Consider the following 14,526-nt stretch of genomic DNA (forward strand, 5'->3'; position numbering starts at 1 on the left):
TAGAATAAAAATAATAGAATAGTAAAATAAGAGTCAGATTACTCTTAGTGTGGCTCACTTTCTTTATCTGGGTTGATGTTCATCCAGCCTCAGGCTCACTATGTCATTCAGATGAGATTGTGTATGAAAGTGTTGGCAAACTACAAAGCATGTGTTACTAATGGCAGTCAGTAGATTCTTAGTCCCAGGTATGTTGAGATCCACTAGGATTTTCATATTATTTTGTATGTTGTCTTTATAACGTCTAGCAAATACTGTTGTGCTTCAGTCACACTTATGTCATGAAAACTGTCATCCTAGGACACAATGAAGGTACTCTGGCAATGAAAGAAGGTGAGGTTCTGTACATTATTGAAGAAGACAAAGGTGATGGATGGACAAGAGCCCGCAGACAGAACGGTGAAGAAGGCTACGTTCCCACATCATACATAGATGTAACTCTAGAGAAAAACAGTAAAGGTGCAGTAACTTATATCTAAACTAATCAGGCAGCTTTGTGCCATGCATGACATAAGAACGATAACATAAAATGAAAACACATCCAAAAGGTCAGAAAGATAAGAGGTTGCAGTGCACCCCAGTCTACTGTTCGCTGTGTGAGCTGAGTGCAGGCTTGATCTTTGAGATGTGACTATTGCCACAAGAAATTGTTTTGTGATGCCTTATCATTTGAGTAATGTTGGTGTGAAGCTTAACTGATGCCTTCTGCTTTACGTCCTGCTTAAGTCTGTGTGAAGGATTTGTTTTTCTGCCTTATAAATAATAAGATTTGATTACTGGGCAGGAATTCATGTTTACTTCAGAAAACACAGCAACTGTAATCAACTGAAATAAGTAAAACTGCTCTGAACTGCTGGAGTAAGTGATTCCCAAAAGAGCAGTTTGTTCTAGAAATTTGAATCGATAGCTTCAGTATCTAGGGAGAACAGTAATAGGTAACTGGATAAAATAATCATTTTTATTTTTCTTCCTATTTTTAACTGATTTTGTAAAGGAAGAAAATAAGCACCTATTCCATCATCTCTTTAAATCAAGAGACTAGCTTTCTTTTGAGGTATGAAAATACTTTTAGATTTATGGTAATTTTCAACCTTCCTTTCAAATTAATCTCATGCTTGTATTTTTCATCTTGAAAATATCTTTTGGAAATATCACTTTATTTAGAGATTACTTAGTGTTTGGCAGTTACACATAGGAAAATAAGATTTTTAAATCATTAAAGATAGAGGAAATCTGAAGGGAAATATTGACCGTTTACTTTTAGAACAGAAAATACTTTTTTGGCTGGGTTAAAGGAAAACCCTGCACCACCGTTTAGGGCTTCGTTTTAGCTGGATCATTACTATTAGAATAGATTGTATTTTTTTGTCTTTTGGGGTTTCCCCCCTCTATACTTTTGATGAGCGTTTTTGGAAACATCGTATAATCAAGAACTGCTCAGTGGGCTGTTCTTATGATTACATTGAGTTAGCTGTGAAGAAGCTGTGAGGCTGCCCTTGATTTTGCTTAATGTCTCACATTTTTCTGGTGTTTTCAGTAGCTGATTGTAAGATTATTTTAGAGACATTTTGGGCAGACACTTTATCTGAACACCTCTTTTAGTCTTACCAAAGGTCTTCAGTAATCCTTCTTTTCTTTTTCCTCCTGGACTGCAGGTTCCTGAAGAGGGGTTCTGAGGAATGGGCAAGATGTTGAAGGAGGTTACATGCAGCTGCTTTGGGGGAGAGGGGGATAGAGTTGTCAGGCTCAGAGAGATGAGAGAAGCAAGTTGCATGAATGCATGCAGACATTTTTTTTTACTAACTTCATTAGCATTTCCATACATTGTTTTTAAACAATCCCTATAATACCAATCCTTAAATTCCTAGTGCACCATTACTCACATAGAAGACAAAAAGCCTACAGTGTCTGAGCCTCTTTCCATTTATTTTACTGATGTCCAGATCCGAAAGAATGCAGAGCTGTCATAAAACTTCATAAAATGTTCTTTCTTTTAGCTATCTTGTCAGGACTCTGTCCATCCAGCTCTGTTCTAAGTGACTTTTCGACCCATTGTCTGTTTGTTAGAGCCTTTGCCATCTGTCTGCCTGCGCCACCTCCGTGCTTGCTTAACATCCTGTTGCATGTCTAGAGTGACCAGCTTAGATTCTCAGGCATGTCTTTATAATCCCTTGTTCTTATCCCAGTCTTTGTGTTGTTTTACATTTGTAGTACAAATTACTTTTGTCAGACATCTCCAGCACTAATGTTCCATCTTAGTCTTTGTGTATGCTGCTATAACTTCCCCACTGCAAACATTCCAGTTTTGACATTACGAAGACGTAGTCTGTGAACCTGAAGCATTTATGATGAGAAAAAGAAACCACCTGCTCTAGCCTACAGCCCAGTTACTACAGAACTCTCTGAAATATGATACATCTTCTGCACCACTGTCTGGGAAGAACCAGTAGTGAGCACTGAAGTCCTGGAATAATAAACACAGAAGAAACTTTCCACCTCAAGACACAGGACTATTGTCATGAGTCAGCTGCTTCCATTCAAATGCTGCCTTAAACGAGAGTGCCTAAATCTGTTGATTGCCAACACTACCACTACAGTATCCCATAAAGGGCTTTATGTGTCAGCTCAGTGCGACCTCTTTTAACTCTGCGGCCCTGCTGCAGCTGCCAATGTAGCCTTGGTAGGTGGCTTTCAGAGCTCTACCATGTACACTGGTGCATCTTCAAATTTATGCATCACACTGAAGGACATGTTTGAGCCCATTTTACTTAGCGTTTTTATGAGAAGTTTTGTGGACTTCCCCTAGCCCCACATTTGTCTTTTAATTTGGGACTAAGACAATGTCACTTGATTCCTGCCATGATAGTCTTGTTTCCAAGTGATGCTTTTGTTTGAACCAGATAAAATTTAGTGAAACTTTGTAATGATCTATGTGCACTTTTACTTGTAAAATGGAAATTTCTGTATGTTTATACTTGTAAATATATTCGTTGTTAGTGGCCCTATCACTCATGTCGTCTTGCCTGGCATTTGTGATTCTGTTGATGACTTGTACCTGAGCTACTTTCTTAGTGGTGATGTAACAGGGTGGGAGGGGGAGGGGTTATTTGTACCGCTGACGCGCTTCATTAATTTGGTTCTTACTGGTTTGATGGGAGAAAGAGAACGTGAAATGGTCTGTGTATTATTGGATTTTAAGCAATATTTTAGAAGCCGTGTGACTGCTTTTAATAATTTTTCCCAGTGTTAATTGAATCATGCTCTCATTTATACTAAAGCTGAATGACAATTGTGTGAAAGTTAATGCCTTCATAAGATAAAGTACACCACTGTTACACAGCTGACATATAGTGTATTGTTTTTGAGGCTAGTAAACTATAAAGTTTAGATAGTAAATCTCGTTACAGGGTTATTTATATAATGTGACATTATTCAGTACTAACTACGTGAAGTAGTTTTAAAAACTAGTGCCGTTTTTATTTTAAAGGTTAGCAGTGAGGAGGAAATGTGACCGGGCTGTGTTTGTCTTCTGTACAAAGCCTGAAGTGCTTATGTTTTTTTGGCCATCAGCCACAGAGGGCAAAGTTTAAAGCTTTCTTGTAAGGACTAACTGTTCTTTTCAAGCTACTGTTTGTTTTTCTAAATACAGGATTTGCTTCAGTAGGAGGCAAGTTCCTTCATGTAGAATAGTGCAACCTGTAACCGGCTCTTACAATAGGACAGACATTTGTACGCGAAGTTTAAATCATTCTGAAATCATTCTTAGATTTTGAACATGTGAATTGTCAAAAAGAAATCTTTAATTTTGCAGGTATTTTTACTCTTTGTGCACATGTTGATTTCATAATGGTAAATGCTTTGTTTAAGATAGTGTTCTCTGTTGAGAATATTTTCATGGAATAAAACAAACTTTTCATGGTCAGTTACGGTGTGTAGTTACATTTTATTGTTAATGTGAGCCAAAGAGATGTAAAGATTTTGGTTTTAAATGTGCTAAATTGCAGTGGCTAACTTTCTGAAGTGGAACATCCTTTTTGGAAACTAGCTTCAGAAATTGATTCTGGTTTTAGTCTCTCTTAAGTGATCTACTTTTAGCTCTTTCTTTCTCACTCTTTCCTCCCCTCTCCCTCTCTTCTTCCTTCTCTTTTTTTTCTTTCCTCCCTCCCTCCCTTCCTCTCCCTTCCCTACCTTTTTCCTTGCCTGCTTCCTTCCTTCATTCCCTTTCGCTTTATCTTTTCCGCCTGCACTCCTTTTCTTCCCCACTCTTTCCCTCCTTTCTTCCCTTTCTCCTTTCTCACTTGCGCTCTCTCACCCTCCCTCCTTCCCTCTCCCTCTTTCCCTCCCTCTCCTCTCCCTCTTTCCCTTTCTCTCCCCCTTTCTCTCCCTCTCCCTCTCCTTTGCCCTCACCCTCTCTCTCTCTCTCTTTCACTTGGGGCCTTGCTTTGCACTTTCTTGGTTGGCACTCAACCACTTGAAACACTTCCAGCCTGACTTTTTGCTGATTATTTTGAAGTTGAAATCTCTTTTCTGTCTAGGCAGGTCTGGAACTGCAGTCTTCTGAATCTCATCTTCCTGAGTAGCTAGGATTATAGGTGTGAGCTACTGGCAGCTAGCCTCAATGTTTTGGAGTGAATTTAAACTGTATATAATAACTTGGATTTATCTCCATTCAGCAGTTGCACAGATTTTTTTTTTTTTTTGCGGGGGTGGGGGTGGGGTGTCATCTTCTTACCCTCTGCATTTATAAGGGCTGTCCCTGACCAGCTGTTAATGACTCACGCCTGAAAACCTACCTACTCAGGAAGCTGAGATTTGAAGATCACAGTTCAAAGCCATCAGGGCAGGAAAGTCCACAAAACTCTTATCTTCAGTGAACTACCAAAAAGCTGGAAGTGGAGCTCTGGCTCAAGTGGTAGAGCACCAGTTGAGTGAGAAAAAGCTAAGAGACAGCTCCCAGACCTGGAGGCCAAGCTCCAGGACACATGCACACACAAAAGGGGAGTCTTCCAAAATTAGGCTTCTTAAAAGTTACAGATACCATGTCACCAATTGGGGCAAATGTTCTCTTTTTTTTTTTGGGGGGCCGGTCGTGGGGCCTTGAACTCTGGGCCTGGGCGCTGTCCCTGAGCTCTTCAGCTCAAGGCTAGCGCTCTACCACTTGAGCCACAGCGCCACTTCTGGCTTTTTCTTTTTGCTTACGTGGTGTTGAGGAATCGAACCCAGGGCCTTGAGCATGCAAGGCAAGCGCTCTACCACTGAGCCACCTTCCCAGCCCCTGCAAATGTTCTCTTTGCATGCTCTCACTTGAGTGCTGCAAGTGCCCAGGAGTTGGGCAGAAGCAGAAGAGACGCTGGCCAGAGGATAAGGGGATGCAGAAGGATAATTTGTGCAAAGAAATGTCTCATCCTGCTCAAAGGAGTGAAGGCAGGCCCCACCTCGGGGGTGCAGGCCATGTGGCAGTGCAGGAATGCCCTTCAGATGCTTTTTCAAAGCTTTGCTTTATTTGGGAACTTATTGTGTGTGGTGGAGAACAGCCCATTGGAGGCATTTGAAACGTGAGGAACATTATCTATCTAGAAGAGAGTTCATGACAACACCATTACTACTATGTTCTTACCCTTCTTGGCTGGTCTACAGGCAGTGTTATATCTGTCCACTGTCTCATTGCTGTATTTCCACCTTCCACACTGGACTGCTGGGTAGACCCAAGTCACTCAGGGCCAGAGGGAGCCTTGGAAGACTTACTCAGTGTGGTTTTTAAATTCTCCCTTCTATTTGTCCTGCTTCCCAACAGACATCCAAAGAGCAGTGATTTGCTGATTAGCCAGAGGGGGAATAAGTACAAACTAGATGTGAAGTGGAAACACCAGCTCCTGCGTATAGTTATCTCTGTCTGTCTGTCTGTCCGTCTGTCTGTCTGTCTCTCTCTATGTATCTGTCTATGTATGTATGTATGTATGTATGTATGTATGTATGTATGTATGTATGTATGTATCTATCTATCTATCTATCTATCTATCTATCTATCTATCTATCTATCTATCTATCTATCTATCTATCTTCCTGGCTTGAACTCAGTGCCTAAATGCTGTCCCTGAGCTATTTTGCTCGACTAGTGCTCTATTGTTTGAGCCACAGTTCTACTTCTGAGTCACCTGCACTTTATCTTGTCATTTCAGAGGATGTGAAAGTACTTCATTTGTGGTTTTGTTTCCCTGTTCATTTTTACCTGCCTCGTGGGAATTTTTTTTGCTTTCATTTTTTTATGGGAGATCCTGGTGCATTAAGGATGCCAGTTACATTAGTTATTTTTAATAGTCATTAAACAGCCACTTAGAGATTTGGGCTGTAAGTCCCATGAGATTGCAGTTCTCTCAAGGTGTTATTGGGGCTGAGAAAGCCACACTGCTGCTTTCTGATGGTTGTTCACTGTCCTCAGTTCCTGGCTGGCTGCTGACTGCAGAGCTTGCAGTTCTTGTATAACCTAATCTGTTCATGCTCTTGGTCATACCAGCCAGGCCTTGTACAACTGGGGGGTGGGAGATGGGGCGTGGTGAGGATGGCACCAGATGTGAGCATCAGGAGGTGGGAACATTCGGCTCTACTTGGAGGCTCCTCCTTTGTCAGTTGCATGTGTTGATAATATTCAGTTTCTCTGGGGTCTATGGATAAGTAGAAGTTCTTCATTTCAGTGTGCATTAACTAGCTTCTTGTAACTCTTCTTTTTTTAATCTCATGAAAATGGTTCTTTTGCCTTTCACATGTAGGTTCTTAATTCATCTATGTTGTATTGTGATGTTACAAGGTAAGGAGCCTTGTGTTTTTTTTCTTGATCTTTTTGGTGGTTCTGGGGTTTGAACTGGGGGCCTCATATGAACACTTGATACTCCAGCTCAGGAGCCATTTTTTCCCCCTTTTTCATTCACTTTATCGGTTCAAATAATTGTTAGTTGTTTTAATTATTTTAAAAGTCATCCCCACAGGTCAGCAATACCTTTTTATTTTTATTTTTTTGTCAGTTGTGGAGCTTGAACTTAGGGCCTGGGCACTGTCCCTGAGCCTCTTCGTGCTCAAGGCTAGTGTTCTACCATTTATAGCACTTCTGGGTTTTGAGTGGCTAGGTGGAGATAAGAATCTCATGAGGACTTTTCTGGCTTTTAACCACAGTCCTCAGATCTCAGCCTCCTGAGTAGCTAGGATTACAGGCATGAGCCACTGGTGCCCAGCTAGCAGTACCATTTTGTCATTAAGTTTCTAATGATGAGCTCTTAATTTGAACTATAGCTTAATAGTGAGTTTTTACATCTTGTAGGAGAGATATATGATCACTCAAAGACCTCTGTAAGTCAGTTTCTTGGTTTTGACTTTTGCAAATTTTGCTCCAGTCCTTGTCTGAAGATAGGCCTGTGACTGCAAGTTTTCACCAAGGACAATTACAATGATTTTGTTCTTGAAGCTGTATGTGAAGACAGGTATGATTTGTGGCGAGATGGTTAATTTCAGGTGTCAGGGTTAAGGGATAGCTGGATCCCTGGTAAAGCCTTATTACTGCATCTGAGAGGGTGTTTCCTGTTGGGATTGGCATGTGAGCTGGTGGGCTGAGTGGGGAAAATCCAACCTCAATCTACCTGGGCACCATCCAATTAATTGGCTGGGTTAGAGAGAGCAAAAAAGCAGAGGTAAATTCTTTTCATGAGCTGGAATACTCTTCAGACTTCAGAATTTCATGTCCTTGGACCTTTGGACTTAAAGCATTGGACCCCAGGTTCTGAATCCTTTGGCCTGGGACTGAGAGTTAGGCCATTGGCTTTGCTGGCTCTCAGATATTTGGAGTGGGGCTACAAAACCCCAGGACTTCCAGCAGGCAGATAGACTGCCATGGGACTTAGTCATATAAGCATGTAAGCTAATTCCCTAACAAATAACCTCACTTATCTCTATTTATATAAATATGCTATTGGTTCATTCTGGAGAGCAGTAACAACCTCCTTTGGCTGGCAGATGGTTTTTTACCGCAGACCATTAATAGGGTGTCTTTAAGGATCCCTATATAAACAGAGGTATTTCAAGTTCAACTCCTCACAGTCTCTCATTCATTGAACTTTCATAAGTATTTGCCTCCAGGTCTGCCAGTGTATTTGTTACCTTACAGAATTAAGTTTGCTGTACTTTTCAGGGGATATGGTGGGGAGAGGACTTGTGTTCTGTTCGTTCCCTTGAGCTTAACAGTGGATTAAAGGAGTGTGTGTGTGTGTGTGTGTGTCATAGACTTTCTTGCCCAGGCTGGCTTTGAAGTGTGATCCTCAGATCTCAGCCTCCCTAGTAGCTGAGTACCCACTGGTTCTGGGTAAGATTTAGCTTAAAAAGCATTAACTACCATGTCAAAAGTGGTGTTGTATTTAGTTAGGTTTTTTTCCCTTTCAATAAATAATATGGCAGCTTCTTTTAAAGTGGGGCCAGAGGGCAGGGAAATCAGGATTCTAGATTGTTATGGAAATAAAGTATGATTTGAAACTAAAGTAGGCATGTTTAAGATGACCAAATTATAATGTAACACCTGTAATTAATCTTACTTTTCAAAGGCCATTTGCTGTTGAGAAGATATTTTTGCAACTTGAGAAAATGCATAAATACAATTTGATATAACCTTAATGTTATTTAAAAGTTAGGAAGAGGGGCTGGGAAGGTGGCTCAGTGGTAGAATACTTGCCTTACATGCATGAGGCCCTGGGTTTGATTTCTCAGCACCACATAAGCAGAAAAAGCTGGAAGTGGTGCTATGACTCAAGTGGTAGAGTGCTAGCCTTGAGCTGAAGAGCTCAGGGACAGCGCCCAGGCTCAGAATTCAAGCCCCACAACCAACCAAAAGAAAATGGCAGTGTCTTGAATCTTGCATTCTAAGTTTTTGTAGAGGAACAAAACCAAGGTTACCGATGAACATCCCAGTATGTTATGGGAAGTGAACCTAGAAAATTCATTGTATTTATCAGCTAGAGGAAATGAGAGTCCATCTACCTTTTCTATCTAGTTTAAGAAATTCTTGCTACTCAGGGCAGGCTGAGAACTTGAGTATTCAGGGTTGAAACCAGCCCACACAGAAATGTCTATGAGGTCTTTTCTTTCCAGTTACCCAGCAAAAAGCTGGAAGTGGAGCTGTGGCTCATATGGCAGAGTACTAGTAGAGTGGGAAAGCTATGGGACTGTACCCCAGGCCCCAAGTTCAAATCCCAGTACTAGCATAAAAACAAGAAAAATCTTAGTCAAGGTTGTGTTATGGTTTTGCCTTTGCATGTAGGTTCTTAACTCATGTCTTTAGGTGTCACCCTGACTGGATTTAGGAGTCCTTGGTAATGGTTGAAGCATTATTTCTGGTTGTGTCTGGGAGGATGTTGCCAGAGGAGATGGTGGTTGGTTTACTGTCAGGATCTAGTGGCTAGCGAAGGAAGGAAGTGCCTTTGGAGGCTAGCTAAGTAAGATGAGTTCACATTAGACAGACTAGAGGCCAGGCTGGGAATGTGACTGAGTGGTAGAGTGCTTGCCTAGCATGCATGAAGCCCTGGATTCAATTCCTCAGTACCACAAAAACCAAAAAAGCCAGAAGTGGCACTGTGGCTGAAGTGGTGAGTGCTAGCCCCAAGCACAGAGAGGCTCAGGAATAGAGCCCAGGACTGGCAAAATAAAAATAAAACAAAACTGGATACAATGTTTCACAAAAAGATATATTTTCATTCATGACTATTTACAATCTTTCATATTTAAGAATATCATACAACTGATACCTTCTGAAATGTTTCATGCTTTAACAAAAAAACTCTTATGTACATTTATCTGACATGAAATTAAAACTAAAATAGCCAGATACTCTATAATAGAAGACTGATCTCTTATATTGGCCAATCAACATTACAATAGTTACCCTTAATAATAAATTACTCATTTAAAAATCAGTAGTAACTTTAAACAATTCATAAATAAGTGTGCTCTGTGCAACTTACATGTTTAATATCCCATGGCTTTCAAAAGCCTGTACATTGTCAGATTTCCATGTATTTATTAATTTGTCAGGTAGGCTTTTCCCAAGGAGACAGTGGGAAAGCTTGGCCCTCGCGGTCTCTGGACAGCTCAAAGCTCTGCCTGCTTTAGAGGAGGTTCCAGTTTTCGGGAGAGGGCAGTTAGAATCTGGTTGAACTTCTCGTATCTCTCCATCTGATTGACCTCAGCTCCTTTGCTGCCCCACAGCAGTCGCATTTGGAACTCAGTCTTGAGGATCTCACTCATTTCTTCATCTGGTTGAAAACCTAATCAAGATGAAACGAAACAGGTAACGGGTTCTGCCTCCAAACAGTACTAAAAGTGACTGCAAACTTGGTTGTTTAAAGTGGGAGGAAATGAACTTGTTCTTCCACGATCTACTCACCCACCTTCAAGAAATTAAGCCACTGAGATGAGCAGGAATGAAGTTTGTGTAGAAGCCCTAGGTTGAGATGCTATGTGTATTCACTGTTTGGCTGTGCAGATTAAGCTAGTGAATGTACACTTTTAAAAAATGCCTAGAGGGCTGGGAAGGTAGCTCAGTGGTAGAGCGCTCGCCTTGCATGCATCAGGCCCTGGGTTCGATTCCTCGGCACTACATAAGTAAAAAGCTGGAAGTGGCGCTGTGGCTCAAGTGGGTAGAGCGCTAGCCTTGAGCTGAAGAGCTGAGGGACAGTGCCCAGGCCAGAGTTCAGGCCCCATGACTGGACCCAAAAAACAACAAAACAAAAACAACAACAACAAAATGCCTAGAAAGCTCCCTAGTATTTTTTCATAGCTAATTCTTGTTCCTTCTCCAGGCCTTCACCAACCCTCAGACCTGCTTCTCTTTACCTTCTCTACAAATGTGATAGGAATGAAGCTAGGCATAGGCACTTTCAGTCAGGTTTCTCTCTGCATGATGGTTTGCAGTATTAGCAACAATGCGTTCCTTTTTATTGCTGAGGAGTATTTATTTGTATGGTCATACCAGGTTTTGTTTATGTCCACTAACTGCTGGATAATTAGGTTGTTTCCAGGTTCTGGCTGTGAATAATGTTAAAATTTTTGCACAGGTCTGTCTGTGGACATATGCCTTCATTTCTCTAGGAGCAGAATTACTGGATCAAATGATAAGTTCATTTGTAAAGAGGTCATAAAGCTAGACCCTGATGTCTCAGGCCTTGTAACCTTAGCTACCCAGGAGGCTAAGATCTGAGGATCATAGTCCAAAGACAGTCTGGGTAGATAAGACATGTGAATCTCACAGAATTACCACGCAATTAACCACTAAAAAGCCAGAAAACAAGCTGTGACTCAAGTGTAGAGTGCTAGCCTTGAGCCCAAAAACTCAGGGACAGCACCCAGGTCCTGAGTTCCAACTATTCCAAAATGGTTGTTCCATGTTATATTTGCACCAGCAACATAGGGGCCATTTCCTTCATGTATAACCATTTTTTTTGGGGGGGGGTGTTTAATAGCCATTCTATATATAATGAGGTAGTATCTTATTGCGACTCAAACTTACATTTCCCTAATGATTATGAATCTTTCATGTGGTTGCCATTTGTATATCTTCTCTGATGGGGTGTCCGTTCAAGTCTTTTTAATTTTTCTATTTAAATACTGTTTTCTCACATTGTAAAGGGGTTTGTATTTAGAGTATGTTATTATCATATGCTTTTTTTTTTGGGGGGGGGGTCCAGTCATGGGCCTGAACTCTGGGCCTGGGCGCTGTCCCTCAGCTCTTCAGCTCAAGGCTAGCGCTCTACCACTTGAGCCACAGCCCCACTCCGGCTTTTTTTCTTTTTGCTTATGGGTGCTGAGGAATCGAACCCAGGGCCTCATGCATGCAAGGCAAGCGCTCTACCACTGAGCCACCCTATGTTTTCTTATATAGGCATTATACTCTAGCTTTTATATTTTGGGTCTATAATGCATTTTTGGATTGATTATTGTGTATTATATGATGTAAGGATTCAGATGCGTGCACGTGTGTGTGTGTGTGTGTGTGTGTGTGTGTTGGTACTGGGGCTTGAACTCAGGGCCTGTATGCTGTCCCTGAACTTCTGTGTTCTAGGCTAGTGCTTTACCACTTGAGCCACACTTACACTTCTAGCTTTTTGGTGGTTAAGAGTCTCATGGAGGGGCTGGGAAGGTGGCTCAGTGGTAGAGCTCTTGCCTTGCATGCATGAGGCCCTGGGTTCAATTCCTCAGTACCACATAAGAAAAAAGCCAGAAGTGGCGCTGTGGCTCAAGTGGTAGAGCACTAGCCTTGGGCTAAAGAGCTGAGGGACATTGCCCAGGCCCAGAGTTCAGGCTCCATGCCCAGACCAAAAAAAAAAAAGAGTCTCATGGATTTTCCTGCCTTGGCTGGCTTTGAACCTTGATCTCCAGATCTCTTCCTCTTGGGTAGCTAGGATTATAGGTGTGAGCCACTGGCACCTGGCTTGAATTGTATTTTATCGAGTGAATTATCTTGGCACCGTTGTCAAAAATCATTTATATGGGCCTATTTCTTGATCCGCAGTTCTGGTTTTAAGGAAGATGCTCAGGCAGCTCTACCAGAGGAGCGGGAAAGCTGTGTGGTCCTCATCCTTCACTGTTGCTGGAATATAAATGTACTCCCACCACCCAGATCGTAGCATCTTGAGGGAGGCGGGGAGAAACAGGTCTATGGTACTGGTACCTACAGCAGACAGTGCAAACTCTGCAGTTCTAAATTGTGGCTCTGAGGCAACAACCTCCTTTTAAGAGAAAATGATAGGCTTGTCCTGTCGCAGACAGCTCAGCAACTCATCGATCAAAGGGTGGGTCTTGGAAGAGTTCTAAGAATTCATCACCTGATCACTGCCATGGTAATGCCTGTCCCCTCCAAAGAACCAGGGCAACTTTCTCCCTTCACCGAGAGCTGGACTCCCTGTGTCTTTAGCCTAGGTGGCCATGGCTCAGGTCCAAGCTCTTCTGTGAGTCTGTGTTCTGTCCTCTGAAATGGAATCCTGTCCTTCCCATGTTTTCTGGCTAACTACTTCTGTGCTTTAACTGTCATTGGGATACATATTTTTTTCCTTCTGGAAGTTTTCTTCACATGACCCAATCAGTTGCTTCTAAGAGCACTGTGTTGTCCTTTTTCTTTGGCCAGTCCTGGGGCTTGAACTCAGGGCCTGGGCACTGTTCCTGAGCTTCTTTTGCTCAAGGCTAGCACTCTGCCACTTGAGCCTCAGCACCATTTCCAGCTTTTTCTGTGTATGTGGTACTGAGGAATCAAACCTAGCGCTTCATGCATGCTAGGCAAACACTCTACCACTAAGACACATTCCCAGCCCCTGGCAGTTAGATAACTGTGCTCCGTCATTCATCCCAATTACAAAATGCAGTTCCTACCTGCCAGGACCCTCTCTGCATTCATCCGGTAGCTGTCTGCAGCCTCAGCCATGAAGCGGGCTGTGGCCAAGTGGTTCAGCATCATTTCACAGCTTTGGTCATTTTTTTCCCACATGTCAGTTCCTTCAAATGTGACAGCCTGGCGCTCCATTAAGGTGACAAGAGGCATCAGCAGTGGAACTGATATGTTGTTTGGCGGGACACACGTGTTCTCTGAGGAACAAGGAGTAAAGTTTTCCCTATTAGGTTCTGTTGAAAGTCACAGAACAAAGTGACTCTCAGAGGTTTCTTTTTTTCTTTTTTGTGGGTCATGGGGCTTGAACTCTGGGCCTGGGCGCTGTCCCTCAGCTTTTCAGCTCAAGGCTAGGGCTCTACCGCTTAAGCCACAGTACCACTTCCGGCTTTTTCTGCTTAGTGGTGCTGAGGAATCCAACCCAGGGCCTCATGCATGCAAGGGAAGCAGTCTATCACTGAGCCATAAGATACTTGTATCTGCAGACATTTCTTCAGGTGATGCTGTCCTCTGCTCCCAATGCCTCCATGAACCTCCCACAGCCTGCCCTGCATACAATAGAAGGCCTCACTCTGGGCCTTACTATCTGCTTTGACAAACTGAACAGATACAAGCTAACAAACTGACTCTTGAGGGGCAGCATCCACTCTCCTCTCCCCTCTCCCCTTTCTTCTTCCCTCCCCTCTCTTCCCCCCTCTCCTCTCCCCCTGCTCACCTCGGCCCTCATGTAGGATCTTGCTGAAGGGCTTCAGCTGTTTCTCATAGAGAATGGCAGTCTGGGTGAAATGGTGCCTCAGGGCCATCCAGGTTTTTTCTAATCTGGTGATCTAGAAGCAATAAAGGTACTAGTATTTAGAAAAAGCTTTCATTTTTAAAAATTTTTACTTACGTGGTATGAAGGAATTGAACCCAGAGCCTCATGCCTGCTAGGCAAGCACTGTACCACCAAGCCACATTCCCAGCCCCAAAAGCTCTTTTTTTCTTTTGGTCGGTCGTAGGGCTTGAACTCTAGGCTTGGGTGCTGTCCCTCAGCTCTTCAGCTCAAGGCGAGAGTTCTTCTGCTTGAGCCACAGCACCACTTCCAGTTTTCTAGTGGTTTATTGGAGATAAGAGTCTCA

The 14,526-nt window shown here is 42.5% G+C and overlaps 2 protein-coding genes across 7 annotated transcripts in view; one reads left to right on the forward strand and one right to left on the reverse strand.

Moving 5' to 3' along the window:
• Positions 1–3,922, forward strand: part of Fnbp1l (formin binding protein 1 like) — a 93,441-nt gene extending 89,519 nt beyond the window's left edge. For 2 of the 3 annotated variants that reach the window (XM_070007692.1, XM_070007695.1), the window contains one exon: positions 301–3,922. In XM_070007692.1, coding sequence (XP_069863793.1) covers positions 301–479 — 179 coding nt within the window. In that variant the 3' untranslated portion in view covers positions 480–3,922. The remainder of the gene's footprint in view (positions 1–300) is intronic. The other variant, XM_070007694.1, reaches the window with a different exon arrangement.
• A 5,778-nt stretch (positions 3,923–9,700) lies between these two features.
• Bcar3 (BCAR3 adaptor protein, NSP family member) overlaps positions 9,701–14,526 on the reverse strand; it is a 117,824-nt gene continuing 112,998 nt past the window's right edge. For 3 of the 4 annotated variants that reach the window (XM_070007702.1, XM_070007699.1, XM_070007701.1), the window contains 3 exons: positions 14,124–14,235; positions 13,396–13,608; positions 9,701–10,298 (listed from right to left, as the gene is read on the reverse strand). In XM_070007702.1, the coding sequence (XP_069863803.1) occupies positions 10,123–10,298; positions 13,396–13,608; positions 14,124–14,235 (501 nt within the window). In that variant the 3' untranslated portion in view covers positions 9,701–10,122. The remainder of the gene's footprint in view (positions 10,299–13,395; positions 13,609–14,123; positions 14,236–14,526) is intronic. The other variant, XM_070007700.1, reaches the window with a different exon arrangement.

Source organism: Dipodomys merriami, unplaced genomic scaffold (assembly GCF_024711535.1).
Source record: "Dipodomys merriami isolate MVZ:Mamm:240054 unplaced genomic scaffold, mDipMer1.0.p SCAF_7, whole genome shotgun sequence".
NCBI classification, from domain to species: Eukaryota; Metazoa; Chordata; class Mammalia; order Rodentia; family Heteromyidae; genus Dipodomys; species Dipodomys merriami.